The sequence below is a fragment of the Cnephaeus nilssonii genome, assembly GCF_951640355.1.
Source record: "Cnephaeus nilssonii genome assembly, chromosome: 20".
Taxonomy (NCBI): Eukaryota; Metazoa; Chordata; class Mammalia; order Chiroptera; family Vespertilionidae; genus Cnephaeus; species Cnephaeus nilssonii.
The window spans coordinates 48740224-48755099 of record NC_137091.1 but is presented as its reverse complement, the minus strand read 5'-3'; the positions used below and the strand labels follow the sequence as shown (position 1 = coordinate 48755099).

Genomic DNA, 14876 nt, shown 5'->3' with positions numbered 1-14876 from the left:
ATCTGTCTACCCATCTGCCATGTAGCTAGATAATGTAATACTATTCAGCCATGAGAAAGAGGAAATCTGCCATTTGCAACAATGTGGATGGACCTTGGTGGTATTGTGCTAAGTGAGATAAGTCAGACTGAGTGAACAAATACTGCATGTTCTCATTCATGTGTGGACTCTAAACATGCTGAAACTCATAGAAACAAAGAGAGGAATGGTGGTTACCAGGGGCTGGGTGTGTGTGAGAGAAATGGAAGATGTTGGTCCAAGGGTACAAACTTCCAGCTATAAGAGGAAGTTCTGGGGGTCTGTTATACCAGCATGGTGACTGGAGTTAACGATACTGTATTGTGTATTTGCAAGTTGCTAGGATGTGGCCCACTGTCCCCTGTAGAGAATCACTGTTCTAGCTAATCAAATGAGACCACCTACCTTGGTGTCTAAAAGCACATTTCTTGGGGCCAGTTTGGTCTAGAGCTGTAAGGACAGCCACCAGATGGGAAAGGTGGGGGACATAAGCATCACTCCTCCGAGTCATATGGATTTTGGATTGTTGATATTTGCTCTGGAGCACCAGGGAGGTTACCCATGGCCGATGGTAGAGCCAGAGACGCACGTAGGCATCCTGTGAGAGCAGGAAGGAACACCCGAGGGCAAAGGACCAGGTCTTCAGCAGCTGATACCTTTGACATAGGTTTGGGGTCTCACCACCTCTTTCTCCCTCTCAGTTGCTGTGGGTGGGTATGGTGTTGTGCTGAGAGGGGGTTTGGGGAGATCATTGCTATTTCTGTTCATCAAAAATCTTTGCAAATGACCCTCCCTGTTCATAAGGCTTTAACTCAGTCAGTCAACATGAAATTATCGAATCTTTGCTGAAATCTAGGCAGTCCCAGGCACCAAGGATATATTCTCTGCCCTCAAGGGGTGCAAGTTCTAGTGACTCCAGATATAAATTTCCCCAAGGGCATAAGGAATAACAATTGTCAGTAAAACCGAGGTGTTTTTTTCCAAATGGCTTTTGTCATGTGATGTCTTTCACGGTCTAGAATCGACAGCACCAGGGGATCCTTTGCCCTCTACAATGCTGACACATCAGGAGACACCTCAGCGACCACTTGGGGTGATAGAGACATTCAGAGGTGGTCGTGTCCCTTGTCTCCTCCACCATGAAATCTAGAGACAACATGGCAAGATATGGTAGAAGAATAAGATGGGTAAAGGATGGATGATGAATCAGAGGGAAAGGGAGGTGGGGGGGAGGTAGGAGAGGGTAAAGGGGAGATGAGGTGTGGTGGAAAGAGACTTGAGTTGGTGAACACACAATATATCGATGATGTATTGTAGAACTGTACTCCTGAAACCTACATAATTTTATTAACCAATGTGACCCCAATAAGTTCAATAAAAAAGGATGAATGATGGGGAGAAGTGGGTCAGTTCTGGAGGAAAATAGCAAGGCCACCAACATCATGGGGCATTGTGAGAGGAGAGGTGGGACAAGTGAGAAAGGTAGAGGCTCCCCGAAGTTGTCCACGTCCTGATTCCCGGAACCTGTGAATACGTCTCCTTCGGTGGCAAAGGAGAACTAAGGTGGCAGATGGACCCCAAGTTGCTAAGCAGCTGACCTGACTGAGAGAGAGGATCCTGAATTACCTGGTTGGTCCCAATGCAATCACAATGGTCCTTAAAGTAGTAGAAAGCGGCAGAAGAGGAAGTCAGACTCGCCAACCTTTGCTGGGTGCAAAGGGGGAAGAGGCACCCTAGCCAGTTTGGTTCAGTGGATAGAGTGTTGGCCTGTAGATCGAAGGGTTCTGGGTTCGATTTTGGTCAAGGGCATGTACCTTAGTTGCAGGCTCCTTCCTGGTCTGGGGCATGGTCAGGGCGCATGCAGGAGGCAACCAATTGATGTGTTTCTCTCATATCGATATTTCTCTCTGACTTTCCCTCTCTAAAATCAACGGAAAAAATATCCTTGGGTGTGGATTAAAATAAAAGTAAAATGAGATAGGGAAGAGGCCACAAGCCAATGCAAGCACTTCTAGAGACTAAGGAAGGCAGGGGATGGATTCTCCCCTCGCGCCTCCAGAAGGAATGCAATCCTGCCGGCATCCTGATTGTGGCCAGTGAGACCCCGATGCTGGACTTCTCACACAGACCGAATGGCAGGATGAGACACTGTGCTGTGATGAGCCAGGAGCTGTGCGGTGATTTGTTAGAGCAGCCCAGGCCACTAACAGAAGCTGCGAATAGACTGTGATGCCAGTTGGGTTCTCGGGGAGGGAGTTGGAACAGAAGGGGAACAGGATGATGAGGGGTCCATTCGCAGCAAAAGCCCTGGGTGGTCCCTCAAGGACCAGGTCAGGGTGATGACGTGGGCTCCAGGCAGGAGCCTGTCTCACGGACGGTTCCTTTGCAGGGCTGTGTGCTGGCCAAGACCTAAGAAGAGATGGTGAGTGTTTCTAAAGGAAAGCCTTCCTTCTCCTTCCCTCCAAAGTCCCCTCACCCTCCTCTTTCTTCAGAAGAGCAGGTGAGTAAATCAGCCCAGCCTGGACTCTCCTTCCTTCCAGAATCACTTCCCAGGCCCTCCATCCGGGCCTCGCCCAGCTGGGTGCTGCCTGCCAATAGTCATGTGACACTGCGATGCTCCACGCCCACTGGGGAGGTCGACTTCAGAGACATGAAGTTTGCTCTCAGAAAGAACAATGCTCCTTTGGAGTCCTCGCCATCTCCTGATTCCCCAGAGGGCCTGGCAGAGTTTCACCTCACTGACCTACAAACCAGTGACGCTGGCGAGTACACCTGTGGATACTACAGAAGAGAGAACCCCAAAAGAAGGTCGCCGCCCAGTGACATCCTTCTCCTACTGGTGACAGGTGAGCACAGGGTGCTCAGAATGACACACCATCTCCCCAGGACAGGGACGAGGGGGGATCCAGAGAATGAGAGAGGAGCAGGGGTCTCCCCTCCAGTGTAGACGGGAGGTGAGACGGAGAAGGACAGGAACAGAGCTGAGGGCCCTGCCTCCATCCAGGGCTTGTCGGAGGGACCTCTCCTTCCTGGAGTCAGAGCAGAAAGAGGGTGAGGTCAGGCGTCTGTCACTTCCCACACTCCCTGGGAACCTGCCAGGACAACAAGCTGAGCGCAGACCCAAGGCTTCTGCCCATGACTTCTGAGCTTCCTTCTCTTACAGGCAATTTACCTAAACCTTCCCTCCACGCCCACCAAAGGGGTGAGGTGCCTGCAGGAGAGAACGTGACTCTGCAGTGCAAGAAGCCCAGGCATGTGATCGAACCTCACATGTTTGCTCTGCTGAAGGAAGGAACTTCAACTCCCATAAAGCTCCAGGGTCCAGTAGGAATGGAGGCAGACTTCTCCCTCCCCAGTGTGACAGGCAGGGACACTGGGGACTACAGCTGTGTGTACTTCCAACCAAGGACTCCTTTCTGGGCCTCGGAGCCCAGCGATGAGCTCGCCATCTCGGTGACAGGTAAGGTCTTGACCATCGGGGGACGAAGGCTGGGTTATCTGCCAGCGGACGTTCTGCCACCTGGAGTACATCGGAGGGAGGCTCCGTCACTACAGGACTCTGGAGCTTGGGAAAGTCACGTGGGGGAAAGGAAGTCAGGGCCAGGATCCTGTGGAGGAATGGACAGGAACTTCTGCTAACAGAGCGAGTGTGCGTGGTGGCGGATGACAAGACTGGAGGCTGGGGGATCTGTGATACCTGGCCCCACTAAGGAAATAAGATCTAACCACAAAGTCCCTGCCTGGCAGGCCACCACTCATTTAGACTGAAGTGTGCATGATACCTTCTAGAGATATATAGTAGGAGGTTCCAGAAAGAAGGTAGAGGAGGAGGGAGAATAGGAAAGGGCCTGGGAAATACCTTTCCCAGACACTCAGAGGCCTCCGCAAAGATGCGCTTCATTTTCATTCTCTACCATTCATGCCTTTTAGCTCAACCAAGTGGAGGTTTTCTTTTCCTGCCTGGACTGTTTTTTAAAGGGATGATTTTTAAAAGTCGTGGTAAAAAAGCGTAATATGAAAGTTACCATTTTAACCACTTTTTTAAAAAAATATATTTTATTGATTTTTTACAGAGAGGAAGAGAGAGGGATAGAGAGTTAGAAACATCGATGAGAGAGAAACATCGATCAGCTGCCTCTTGCACACCTCCTACTGGGGATGTGCCCGCAACCAAGGTACATGCCCTTGACCGGAATCGAACCTGGGACCCTTGAGTCCGCAGGCTGACGCTCTATCCACTGAGCCAAACCGGTTTCGGCCATTTTAACCACTTTTAAAAATTCTGGAATGTAAAGCTCTTTTCTTTTTAAAAAACTTTTTTTTGTTAATCTTCACCCAAGGATATTTTCCTCCATTGATTTTTAGAGCGAGTGGAAGGGAGGGGGAGACACAGAGAAAGAAATATCAATGTGAGAGAGACACATTGATTGGTTGCCTCCAGCACACACCCTGACCAGGGCTGGGGATTGAGCCTGCAACTCCATGCTCTTGACTGGAATCAAACCTGGGACCTTTAGTCCTTGGGCTGATGCTCTAACCACCTGCCAACTGGCTAGTGCTGTAAAGCTCTTTTAAATTAAAGTATACTTTATATACAAGATATTAGTTTCAAGTGTACAACACAGGGTGACTTCACATTTATATGCCTTACAAAGTGATCACCACAAAAAGTCCACTATTCATCTGTCACCATACAAAGTTATTATGATACTAGAGGCCCGGTGCACGAAATTCGTGCATGGGTAGGGTCCCTAGGCCTGGCCGGCAATCAGGGCCAATTGGGGCCTTCCTTCTCCCCGCTGCCAGTTGCTGGCCGCCGGCCGGGGTCTTCCTTCGTTCTGCACGGCCCCCTGGTGGTCCGTGCACGTCATAGTGGGTGGTCAAACTCCTGGTCAGTCGAACTCCCAAGGGGACAATTTGCATATTAGCCTTTTATTATATAGGATTATTGGCTGTATTTCCTATGCTGTACTTTACATCCCCATGACTTACTTATATGAAAACTGTTAAGTTTGCACCTCTTAACCCTCTTCACCTTTTTGCCCATACTCCCATCACCCAACCCTCTAACAATCAGTTTTTCTATATCTTATGAGTCTGTTTGTTTAGTTTGTTCATTTGTTTAGCGCACATACACACACACACACACGTATATTTCTGTGTCTGCTTGATCCATTCATATATTGATGAACACCTAGGTTGTTTCCATATTTTGGCTATCCTATATAATAAAAGGCTAATATGCAAATTGTTCCCTCAACCAGGAATTCAACCGGAAGTTTGACCAGGGGGTGGGGCCGGCCTGCCATCCACCTGCAGCCCCACACCTGATTGCACCCCCTGCCAATCAAAACTGAAACTCTGTCCCCATTAAACAACAACTCCCCATTCTCCCTCCCGCAGTCCCTGGCACCCACATTCTACTTCCTGTCTCTATGAGTTTGACTAGTATAAACACCTCTTATAAGTGGACTCATACAGTATTTGTATTTTTGCCCTAGCCCGTTTGGCTCAGAGGATAGAGCGTGGACCCGCAGACTGAAGGGTCCCGAGTTTGATTCCAGTCAAGAGCATGTACCTTGCTTGCAGGTTCAATCCCCGGCCCTGGTCAGGGTGCGTGCGGGAGGCAACCAAACGATGGCTCTCTCTCACATCTATGTTTCTCTGTTTCTCTCCTCCCTCCCTTCCACTTTCTTTAAAAATCAATGGAAAAATATCCTCAGGTGAGGATTAACAAGAACAAAACAAGACACTTCATTGCAAAGTGACAAAAATCTACTTGGACGTAGCCTAGAAAGAGTGTGGAGGGGAGGCTAAATACATGGGTCCACAGAATTAATGGGATCATTCGGTGCCCGACCTGGCACTGCTGACATATTTACTGAGCTGGATAATTCTTTGGGGGAGGGGGGAGGAACACTGCTGTGTTTCAAAGGGTGTTTAGCAGCATCCCTCACCCCTACTCACTACATGTCTCCCTTGCCACTTGTGACAACCAAAATGTCTCTAGACATTGCCATGTGCTCCCTGGGAGGCCACGTCACACCTGGTTGGAAACCACAGGATAATGAACTAGTGAATTATGGGAAATGCATGGATGCCAGTGGGCTTCAGAAACCAGAAGCACAGACTGACGTCCTGCCTGATTCTTTTCCTGACACGTGTGTTCCTACTGTGTCTGTCTCACTCTTTGAGTCTGGACTAGCTTCCTCTGTTGGGCAGAGAGCAAGGCTTTCAAGAGACGAGTTCTGTAGCTCCCAAGTTCTATCCTTGGAGAGGGGACGGACCCTCCTTCCCAGACCCCATTCAAAGAGCTGGGGAGGGACTGTGAATGGTCCTGGTCAATTCGGCCTCTGGCTCAACTGTGGGGACTTGCTCACTGGAGGGTGAGGCAAGAAAACCCCCCACTCCGTCCTGGGGGAATGAGCAGTTCCAAAGAGAAAGAAGGGTGCTATTCTCTGGTGCTATGATCTGAATGTCTGTGTCTCCCCACATCCATGTGTTGAAATCCTAGTGCCCCAATGTGATGGTATTTGGAGGTTCGGCCTCTGGGAGGTGCTCAGGTCATGAGGATGGAGCCCTCGTGAATGGGATTAGTGCCCTTATAGAAGAGACCCCAGAGCGCTCCCTGTCCAATTGTGCCATGTGAGGATGGATGAAGTCTGCCTCCCAGAAGTCACCCTGACCTCTGACTTCCAACCTCCAGCACTGTGACTGGACAATGCCTGATATTTGTAAGTTGCCCAGCCTGTGGTATGTGGTTATTATAGCCTGTTGGACTAGACCAGTGGTCGGCAAACTCATTAGTCAACAGAGCCAAATAACAACAGTACAACGATTGAAATTTCTTTTGAGAGCCAAATTTTTTAAACTTAAACTATATAGGTAGGTACATTCTTATTAACTTAATTGGGGTACTCCTAAGCTGGCCTTTGCTAAAAACTCAAGGGGCCAAAGAGCCGCATGTGGCTTGAGAGCCACAGTTTGCCGACCAGGGGACTAGAGCATCTAACGAGGGGGATGTGCTCAGCAAAGGTGTTTGCCACAGAATTAGACCCCTAGCCATAGGAGGAAACTCGGGGCGCTAATACTGGTGTGGAGACTACTGACAACAGGGAGAACGTTCTCTCTACCCCATGCTGGGGCCATGGAGCCCAAGGTGAGGCAGCAAGTCCTGGTCGTTGGGACACCTTTCCTGCTCTATGGTCCCTTTGCCCCGTTCTGTTTTCTAGGTCAATAGGAAAGATAGTCAATGTTCCTTCCAGGAATAGATATTGCGGGGGGGCGGTGGGGAGGACATTCAAACAACCTGAACCACTTGAAAAGAAACAATCACCCATCACCTGGGTAAATGGCCCCATGGTTGGGAATGGTGTGAAGGGAGCTTTGTTTTGCAAATAATTATAACAACCATTTGGGTTTTAGTTGGGGCCCATAACGAATAACCCGTTTTCCAGATTACTTAGCCTGTCTATGCCTCAGTTTTCTCATCTGTTAAATGGGGTTGATAGTAGCACCTAATATGATGGACTCATGGCAATATTCTGATGAGTCATTTTACCTAAATGCTTTCCGTAGCAAATGCCATATGAATATTTGCTGTTATCATCATCATGAACATCCAAAACTTCTCCCTCTGAATTCTGAGTCTTATCAAGGAATACTTTCCTAATGGAAGACTTTCCAGAAAACAGTAGGCCAGAGAACGTGTCTCCCTCTCATAATAATGGTAAATGTTCTCATCATTGCTATTCACTAGGAAGATCAGTGGGAAATTATATGATGTTGAAGGTCTTGCAGGTTCTACAAAGGCCAGAGGTGTGTGTCTGTCTCTCTAACTCAGTTCAATCATATGTGATGAGCTTAAGCACAGATGAGATGGTCTTTTCCAAAAGGGGTGACAAAACAGAGAGGAAATCCCAGCCAGTGAACATCAACTTATGAACCAGGAGGTCATGGTTGGATTCCTGGTCAGGGCACATGCCCGGGTTGTGGGCTTGATCCTCAGTGGGATCATGCAGGAGGCAGCCAATCAATGATTCTCTCTCATCATTGATGTTTCTATCTCCCTCTCGCTTCCTCTCTGAAATTAAAGAGGCAAAATGGGAAGAAAGACATAATACGTTGGATCTGCTCTCTACAAGAGGAATTTTTAAATACTTTTGGTTATTCAACAACTGCTAATAGTTTTTTCCATTCCTGCATTTATTCTGGCATATGAGGAACCTTGTGAGTTTCCTACTCGATGCTCATAGTTATTGCTGCGTCTGACGTGCAGATGCTGATATAAAAGGTGACCTGGAACGGCCCAGGTGGCTGTTGTCAAGCTCAACCTACACCTTCCAGCTGCTGCCCAAGTCCTGAAAAGTGTCACCAGGGGTCACACTGAGGAAAGAGGAGGAGGATGTCGGTGGGGGTGTGCTTGGAGGGCAGATGATTGGGGGCAGGTGCAGGGTACATCACTGAAACAGGCCAAGGGTTCCCTTTGGGTTTCCCCAGAGCCTTTCATAAGCCCGAGTTGTATGCAGCCATTGTGGGACCAGAACCCTGACCTGCTTCCACACCAGCACGTTGAACTTGTGGAGATGTGAGGGTCACCTGATTGGCCCAGGCGGGAGGCCGAGCAAGGTGGGCGGCAGTAATCCCGACAGAAGAGAAGAAAAAAAATTATCTTCATTCTGTCTCCACAGTTTCCCAGTTATTCACTCCTTCTGAACTTGAGTGAGTTCAATGCCGCCTCTGGCTCTGCAGAAAGCGGGGCGCAGCAGGCGGGGAGGGCTGAGAGTGTACAGGAGTTGTTGTGATGACTAGCACCCCGCTTCCTGGCGGTGCTCTGAGAAGGAAGCCAAGCCTGGTGAGGTAGAGAAGCGAAGGCCCTGAGGCGGGAGCGTGGGGAACAGAGGAAATGTGTGGTGGGACGGTTGCAAGGAAACGGTGAGCTCCCTGCGGCCACTCCGTTTGAAGCACGGACTGAAGGAGGGGCGCTCCCGGGATCTCAGGTCAGTTTTCTTCTATTTTGCAAACTCCAAGGCACACAAGGCATGGACGCCACAACCGTGGACGATGAAGCAACGGAGAGTGTCACATACGCAGAGCTAGCATCGCCGGGACGTGTTTCCACCCACACTCCGCTCCTCACAGGTGTGACCTGGTGCAGCTCAATAACCTCTTCGAGCTTTAGTTTGCTTATCTGTGAAAAACAAAACCCTCGCTTCCTCTACTCCAACCTCTCCGTGCAGCAGGGTCACAAAACAGCCACGTGGCTGTGGGCAAGATGAAATGTGGGGTATGTGAGTAGGCACTCAACACACGCTAGGTTGGGTTCTTACCATTTTGTCCTCAGCAGCACTACAGAAAATGGGCGAGATACTCCCTTTATCCTGGAACCACAGCTGCATCTGATGTAAGAGAATTCTGTCCAGCTGTGCTATCCTGGGTCCTCCAGAGAAATATTACCAATCAGCATGTGTTATATATATATTAGAGGCCCAGTGCACGACTTCATGCACCAGTGGGGTCCCTCAGCCGGGCCTGCACCCTCTCACAATCCGGGACCCCTCAGGGGATGTCATAGTGTGTGAAGTGGCAGGCAGCCCAGGGGGGGCGGGGAGCCTGAGCCCAGACTGGGTGCTGTGCTGCCCTGCTCATCCCGGCCCCACTGTGCCTGCTGCTCCCTGGTAGGGCCGCTGCTCTGGCGGCGTCGTCAGGAGAGGCTCGTGTTGCAGCTGCGCTCGCCAGCTGTGAGCCGTGTCTGGCGACCGTTGGTCAGCCGAGTGGCACCCTATATATATATATATATATTAGGGTTTTATATATATACTCATGCACTCACTGCTTGATTCTTGTATGTGCCCTGACTGGGGATTAAGCCCACAGCCTTGGCATACTGGCATGTGCTTTAACCAACTGAGCTAACTGGCCAGGGCTATTATATATATTATATATACATATACACTGAGCGGCCAGGGCTATTATATATATTATATATACATATACACTGAGCGGCCAGGGCTATTATATATATTATATATACATATACACTGAGTGGCCAGATTATGATGATCTCTGAACACATAATCATCTGGCCACTCAGTGTATTTGTATCTCCAATGGGCACCAAAAGTATTCTAGACTTTTGCTGGAGATCAACCACCTATTTGCCCTGAGCTTTCTGTCAGCCAGTGCAAAGGGGAAAACTGATCAGGTGCATGATTTACAGTATCTTTTTTTAAAAAATATATATATACTTTTATTGATTTCAGAGAGGAAGGGAAAGGGAGAGAAAGATAGAAACATCAATGATGAGAGAGAATAATTGATTGGCTGCCTCCTGCACGCCCCGTACTGGGGATCAAGCCCGCAACCCGGGCATGTGCCCTTGGCCGGAATCGAACCTGGGACCCTTCAGTCCACAGGCAGATGCTCTATCCACTGAGCCAAACCAGCCAGGACTGATTTATAGTATCTTTGATATCAAATAAATGAGGTGCTCAAGAGAAGTACACTGAGTGGCCAGATTATTATGCGTTCAGAGATCATAATAATCTGGCCACTCAGTGTATACACACAGAGAGACTATCTCAGTTATAATTATTGTAATATATACCATATATCCTATATATATATTATACTATATATATTTGTTTCCTTTTGGAAATTTGAAAAACATTACCGTACTTTCTGGCGTATAAGATGACTGGGCGTATAAGATTTTCCTGGGTTAAAAAGTCATTTTATACGCCGGAAAATATGGTATATTGGACTATATTAATGGGATTAGATATACTGGACTACCATATTTTCCGGAATATGAAACGACTTTTTAACCCAGAAAAATCTTATACACCCAGTCGTCTTATACGCCGGAAAATACGGTACCTAACTGACAAGAAATAGTAACAGATAGTCATGCATCACCACCCAGAATGACACTTGTCCCATTTAGTCATATTTGCTACAAGTCGCTTTCTTCCCACAAATGAAATCCTCTTTTCCTCCCCACACCATGCCCGTGATCTTGCCCCTTCGGTGGAAACGTCCACCCTGACCTTGGTGTTATCATTCGTGTGCATGTCTTTAATACGCTTACAATATAGGTATACCTCTGCGATATAGACTTTAAAAATTACATACCAATGGTATACTGCGATGGTTGTTCTGCAACTTGAATTCTGTCTTCTAGATGAAACGGAGCCTCCCAAGATAGCAGGAGTGACACTAGGTAAGAGAAGAGACCGTTCTGGGATACAGAGTCCTTCAAACACGGGATGAGGCTCCCAGAGAGCTCTCTGTTGCTGGGAACGTCCTCATGGATGCTTCTCTATATTTTGGTGATGCCAGAAGATTGTGGTTCAATTTAACGTCTTTCAAGGTGGTTGGGGTTGGAGTCCTAGCTGTGGGTACTCAGTAGTTGGGTGCCTATGGAAACCTTTGAGCTCTCTGACCCTCAGCTTGTGCCTCTGTAAAATGGGCATCATTCTCTCTCTTCCGGGATACTTGTGAGTATGAGAGGTGTAGTGAGTTCCCAGCATGTCCCAGGAACACAATCAATGATAGACATAGATAGGCATCAGAACAGGTCTCGGGAAACCAACTGGGCCTCTCCCCTGCTCTCCCCTCACAGGAACCACTGAAATCATCCTCATTGTCATCTTCCCCCTACTCTTCCTCCTCGCAGCCTTCCTCATCTGCAAATACACCTGCTGTGGTGAGTCAGAGCAGCGGCTGAGTCTTCTGGGGGCAGTGGGGGAAACGTAACGACAAAGCTAACACCACAGGGTTCATCCCTTCCCTTCTCTTTTTTCATCCCCAGGGGCAGCTCTTAAAAAGATGACCAAAAGGTAGGCCACTCAAATCCCATCAGCCAACACCTCACAGGTCCTCCCTCGCTCCCTGGGCTACTTCGTCTTCTTTGTTACTTCAGCCTTTTATGTGCCCCAGACCAGCTCCCATGACCACCCGAATCTCTATGTCCTCTCTTCTTACCACCATCCTCCACTTCTCACTCAGTGTCCTTTCCTCAGCTTCTTTCCTCATGGCCGTGCTGACCCCAACCCCTTCCTTCTCCCTGAGCATGTGGGGACTTGGAGACCTGAGTGGGGGCGTCTGAGCTGGGAGGAGGTGGAGAGACGGGTGACTTTCTTTGCGTCTCACCTCCTCCCACACAGGATCTTGATTTCTCCCCCCAACTTCCTTGATCTCCAATACTTCACTGTTTCTCTCTCTCAGCTCCCATTCTTCTAAGAAAGCTGAAGAAGTGGTGACAGGTAATCAACCCGGGAAAGAAAACGGCGGTGGGGGTGGTCTGTGTGTTCTGCTTGTAAATGTGTATAGGAGTATGGGATGCAGGCATGTGGTGCGTGCACACATGGTTGCTGTATGCGTGTGTCTGCACATGTAACTGGGTACATATTCATGTGAACACATACATGTACACATTCAGAACGAGTACCAATGTGTGCACTGTGTGAGTATGCATGTGTGTATCTGTGTGGTTTGTATGTTTGTGCACATGAGTAGTTTGGATATTTGTGTGCATATAAGTATGAGTGTGTATATGTGAATACTGCATGCATACCTGCATTAGTGTGTGCACACATGTGCATTATGTGAGTATACTAGTACATGTGTAGCTGTGCGCATGTGTGTGTAGACATGACCCCTGGAGCTGGGAGTGAACAAATGGTAGAATCCTCTCCCTTCCAGACGCGTCTCCAGCTATGAAGAGCTGCCCTCCTGCCCTGGTGAGTTTCCCGTCAGCCCCTCGCTCAGTCCCGGCTCTCCATGGCCCCCCTTTAGTTTTGTTAACGGTCTGGGCCTTTGCTTCATCTGCCCCAGCCCTTCCTCTGCATTCCAGGAGAACCGGGTCTGAACGCATCTATGCGACTCTGGCCATGGGACCCTCGTCCCATGATGCCTTTGTGAGGACACTTCCCAGTCCCTCAGTGGGGTGCACTTCCTCATAGGAATGACGGGATGGTTACATGAGCTCACAGTGCGGGGGTGAACCTGCAACCCGGGTTCGTGCCCTTGACTGGAATTGAACCCAGGGCCCTTCAGTCTGTGGGCTGATGCTCTACTCACTGAGCCAAACCAGCCAGGGCTAATCCCACCTCTTGATGAAAATATGGTAAGATCCCTCTGTAAAGCACTTGCCACACTGTACTCCACAGAGCAGACCCTGCATCAGTTATCAGTAGCAATGTTAGAAGTAACCCTTATTTTTTTCCCTTTACAATTCAATTTTTAAAAAACTGTGTCAAAATGCACATAACAGAAAACTCACTGTTGTAACGTGTACGACTCAGCGACATTTGGTAAGCTCACAATGTTGAGCCACAGCACCATTATCTAGTTCCAGACATTTTCCCCCAAAGGACCCCCACGCCCTTGGTACAGTCACGCCCCATTCCCTCCTCCCCCCTCCCAGCCCCTGGCAATAACTAACCTGCTCTGTCCCTACGGATTTCCGATCCTGAGGGTTTCCTACTAACACTCATTTTGGTAACTGTTTGTATAAATGATCTATTGCTGCGTAACAAGTCAGCCCTAAACACACCGGCTTAAAGCACCATCGGTCCACCTACCTGTGGCGAGGACCTGGAGCGGCCGAGCGGGTCTCCCGCGGGGTCACAGAGCTGTGAGGGGCGGGCCGGCCAGGGCTGAAGGGGGCTTCGCTCGGAGAGGCCGTGCCTCCACACCCACCAGGTGGCTGTTGCCAGGACTCACTTCCTTGCTGGCTGTTGGCCAGAGACCACGCTGGCCGCAGGGGCCTCTCCGTGGCGCAGCTCCTCACATGGAAGCTGGCTTCATCAGCGTGAGCGAGCCTGGGACAGCCTGGGACAGTAGAGAAGTGGGCATGAGAGAAGGCACAGTCCTTCATTCGCTCATCTTTGACATAACATCCAGTCATTTGGGTGTTTTTGGTGTTTTTTTTTTTTTCGTTTTTTTTGCTACATTCCTTTGATAGATGTAAGACACTAGGTCCGGCTAACCCTCAAGAGGGGAGGAGACCTGCCTGGGCCAGTGGCTTAGTTGGTTGGAGCATCATCTAGTACACCGAAGGGGTCAGGGTTCGATTCCTGGTCAGGGTACATACCTAGGTTGCAGGTTTGATCCCTGGTTGGGGCACACACAGGAGGCAACTGGATCAATGTTTCTAGCCCACATCCATGTTTTTCTCTCCCCCTTCCTCTCTAAAAATCAATAAAAACATCCTTGGGTGAGGATTAAAAGGAAAAAAAAAGAGGGGGGACCTCACAAAGGCTTGAGGAGTAGGAGGCTCTGGGGCGGGGCCCTGGAAAGCCGGTTACCATGACCGCCCAGTCCTCACCATGAAGTAAGTGCTCCTCCCTGGAAGGTTTGGCCCTCTTCTCTCGCTTCCCTGCAGGATGAAGGATCGCAGGTGTCAAGAGCTGAGGAACCTCAGGGAGTGACGTACGCTGAGCTGAACACCAGGGCCCTGAGCGCGGGCCCCTCCAGCCGGGTGCCGCAGCCCCCGGAAACCTGCGTGTACTCGGCCCTCAAGATGTAGCAGGAGACCTGGCACCAGGAAGAACCTCCAACAAGGGGGTGGGCGATGGGGCAGAGGGCCCTTGGGGGCCTAGGCAAATGAGGAAACCTTTCCTCAATCTCCACTTCAGACTTGCTTCCTCCTTCTAAGAAAGTAACATTTATTTTTGTAAGTGGCAGATATCATTGGCAGAGTGATACGCTGAGAGAGGACTCAGGACGGGGGTTGTCACTGCCAGGAAGACCAACCATGTGATGAGAAGGTTGGGGACGGGAGCCAGGTGCTATCAGCCGGTCCTCTGGGGAAGAGAGGGAGGCTGGGGACGGACTTAGTCACGTGGCCAGTA

At 49.4% G+C, this 14876-nt stretch overlaps 2 protein-coding genes across 2 annotated transcripts; both read left to right on the top strand.

The window, feature by feature from the left end:
- Window positions 1-1075: 1075 nt before the first annotated feature.
- TARM1 (T cell-interacting, activating receptor on myeloid cells 1) lies at window positions 1076-7258 on the top strand (the record flags this gene model as incomplete). Its single annotated transcript, XM_079799824.1, has 5 exons — window positions 1076-1205; window positions 2408-2440; window positions 2559-2864; window positions 3182-3478; window positions 7251-7258. Exons 1-5 carry the CDS (start codon window positions 1202-1204, stop codon window positions 7256-7258), a joined length of 648 nt encoding a protein of 215 aa, XP_079655950.1. The 5' UTR covers window positions 1076-1201.
- A 1782-nt stretch (window positions 7259-9040) lies between these two features.
- Window positions 9041-14682, top strand: LOC307115949 (uncharacterized protein). Its single transcript, XM_079799522.1, has 7 exons — window positions 9041-9159; window positions 11201-11239; window positions 11642-11725; window positions 11831-11858; window positions 12247-12284; window positions 12724-12761; window positions 14408-14682. Exons 1-7 carry the CDS (start codon window positions 9060-9062, stop codon window positions 14549-14551), a joined length of 471 nt encoding a protein of 156 aa, XP_079655648.1. The 5' UTR covers window positions 9041-9059; the 3' UTR covers window positions 14552-14682.
- The last annotated feature ends 194 nt before the right edge of the window (window positions 14683-14876 follow it).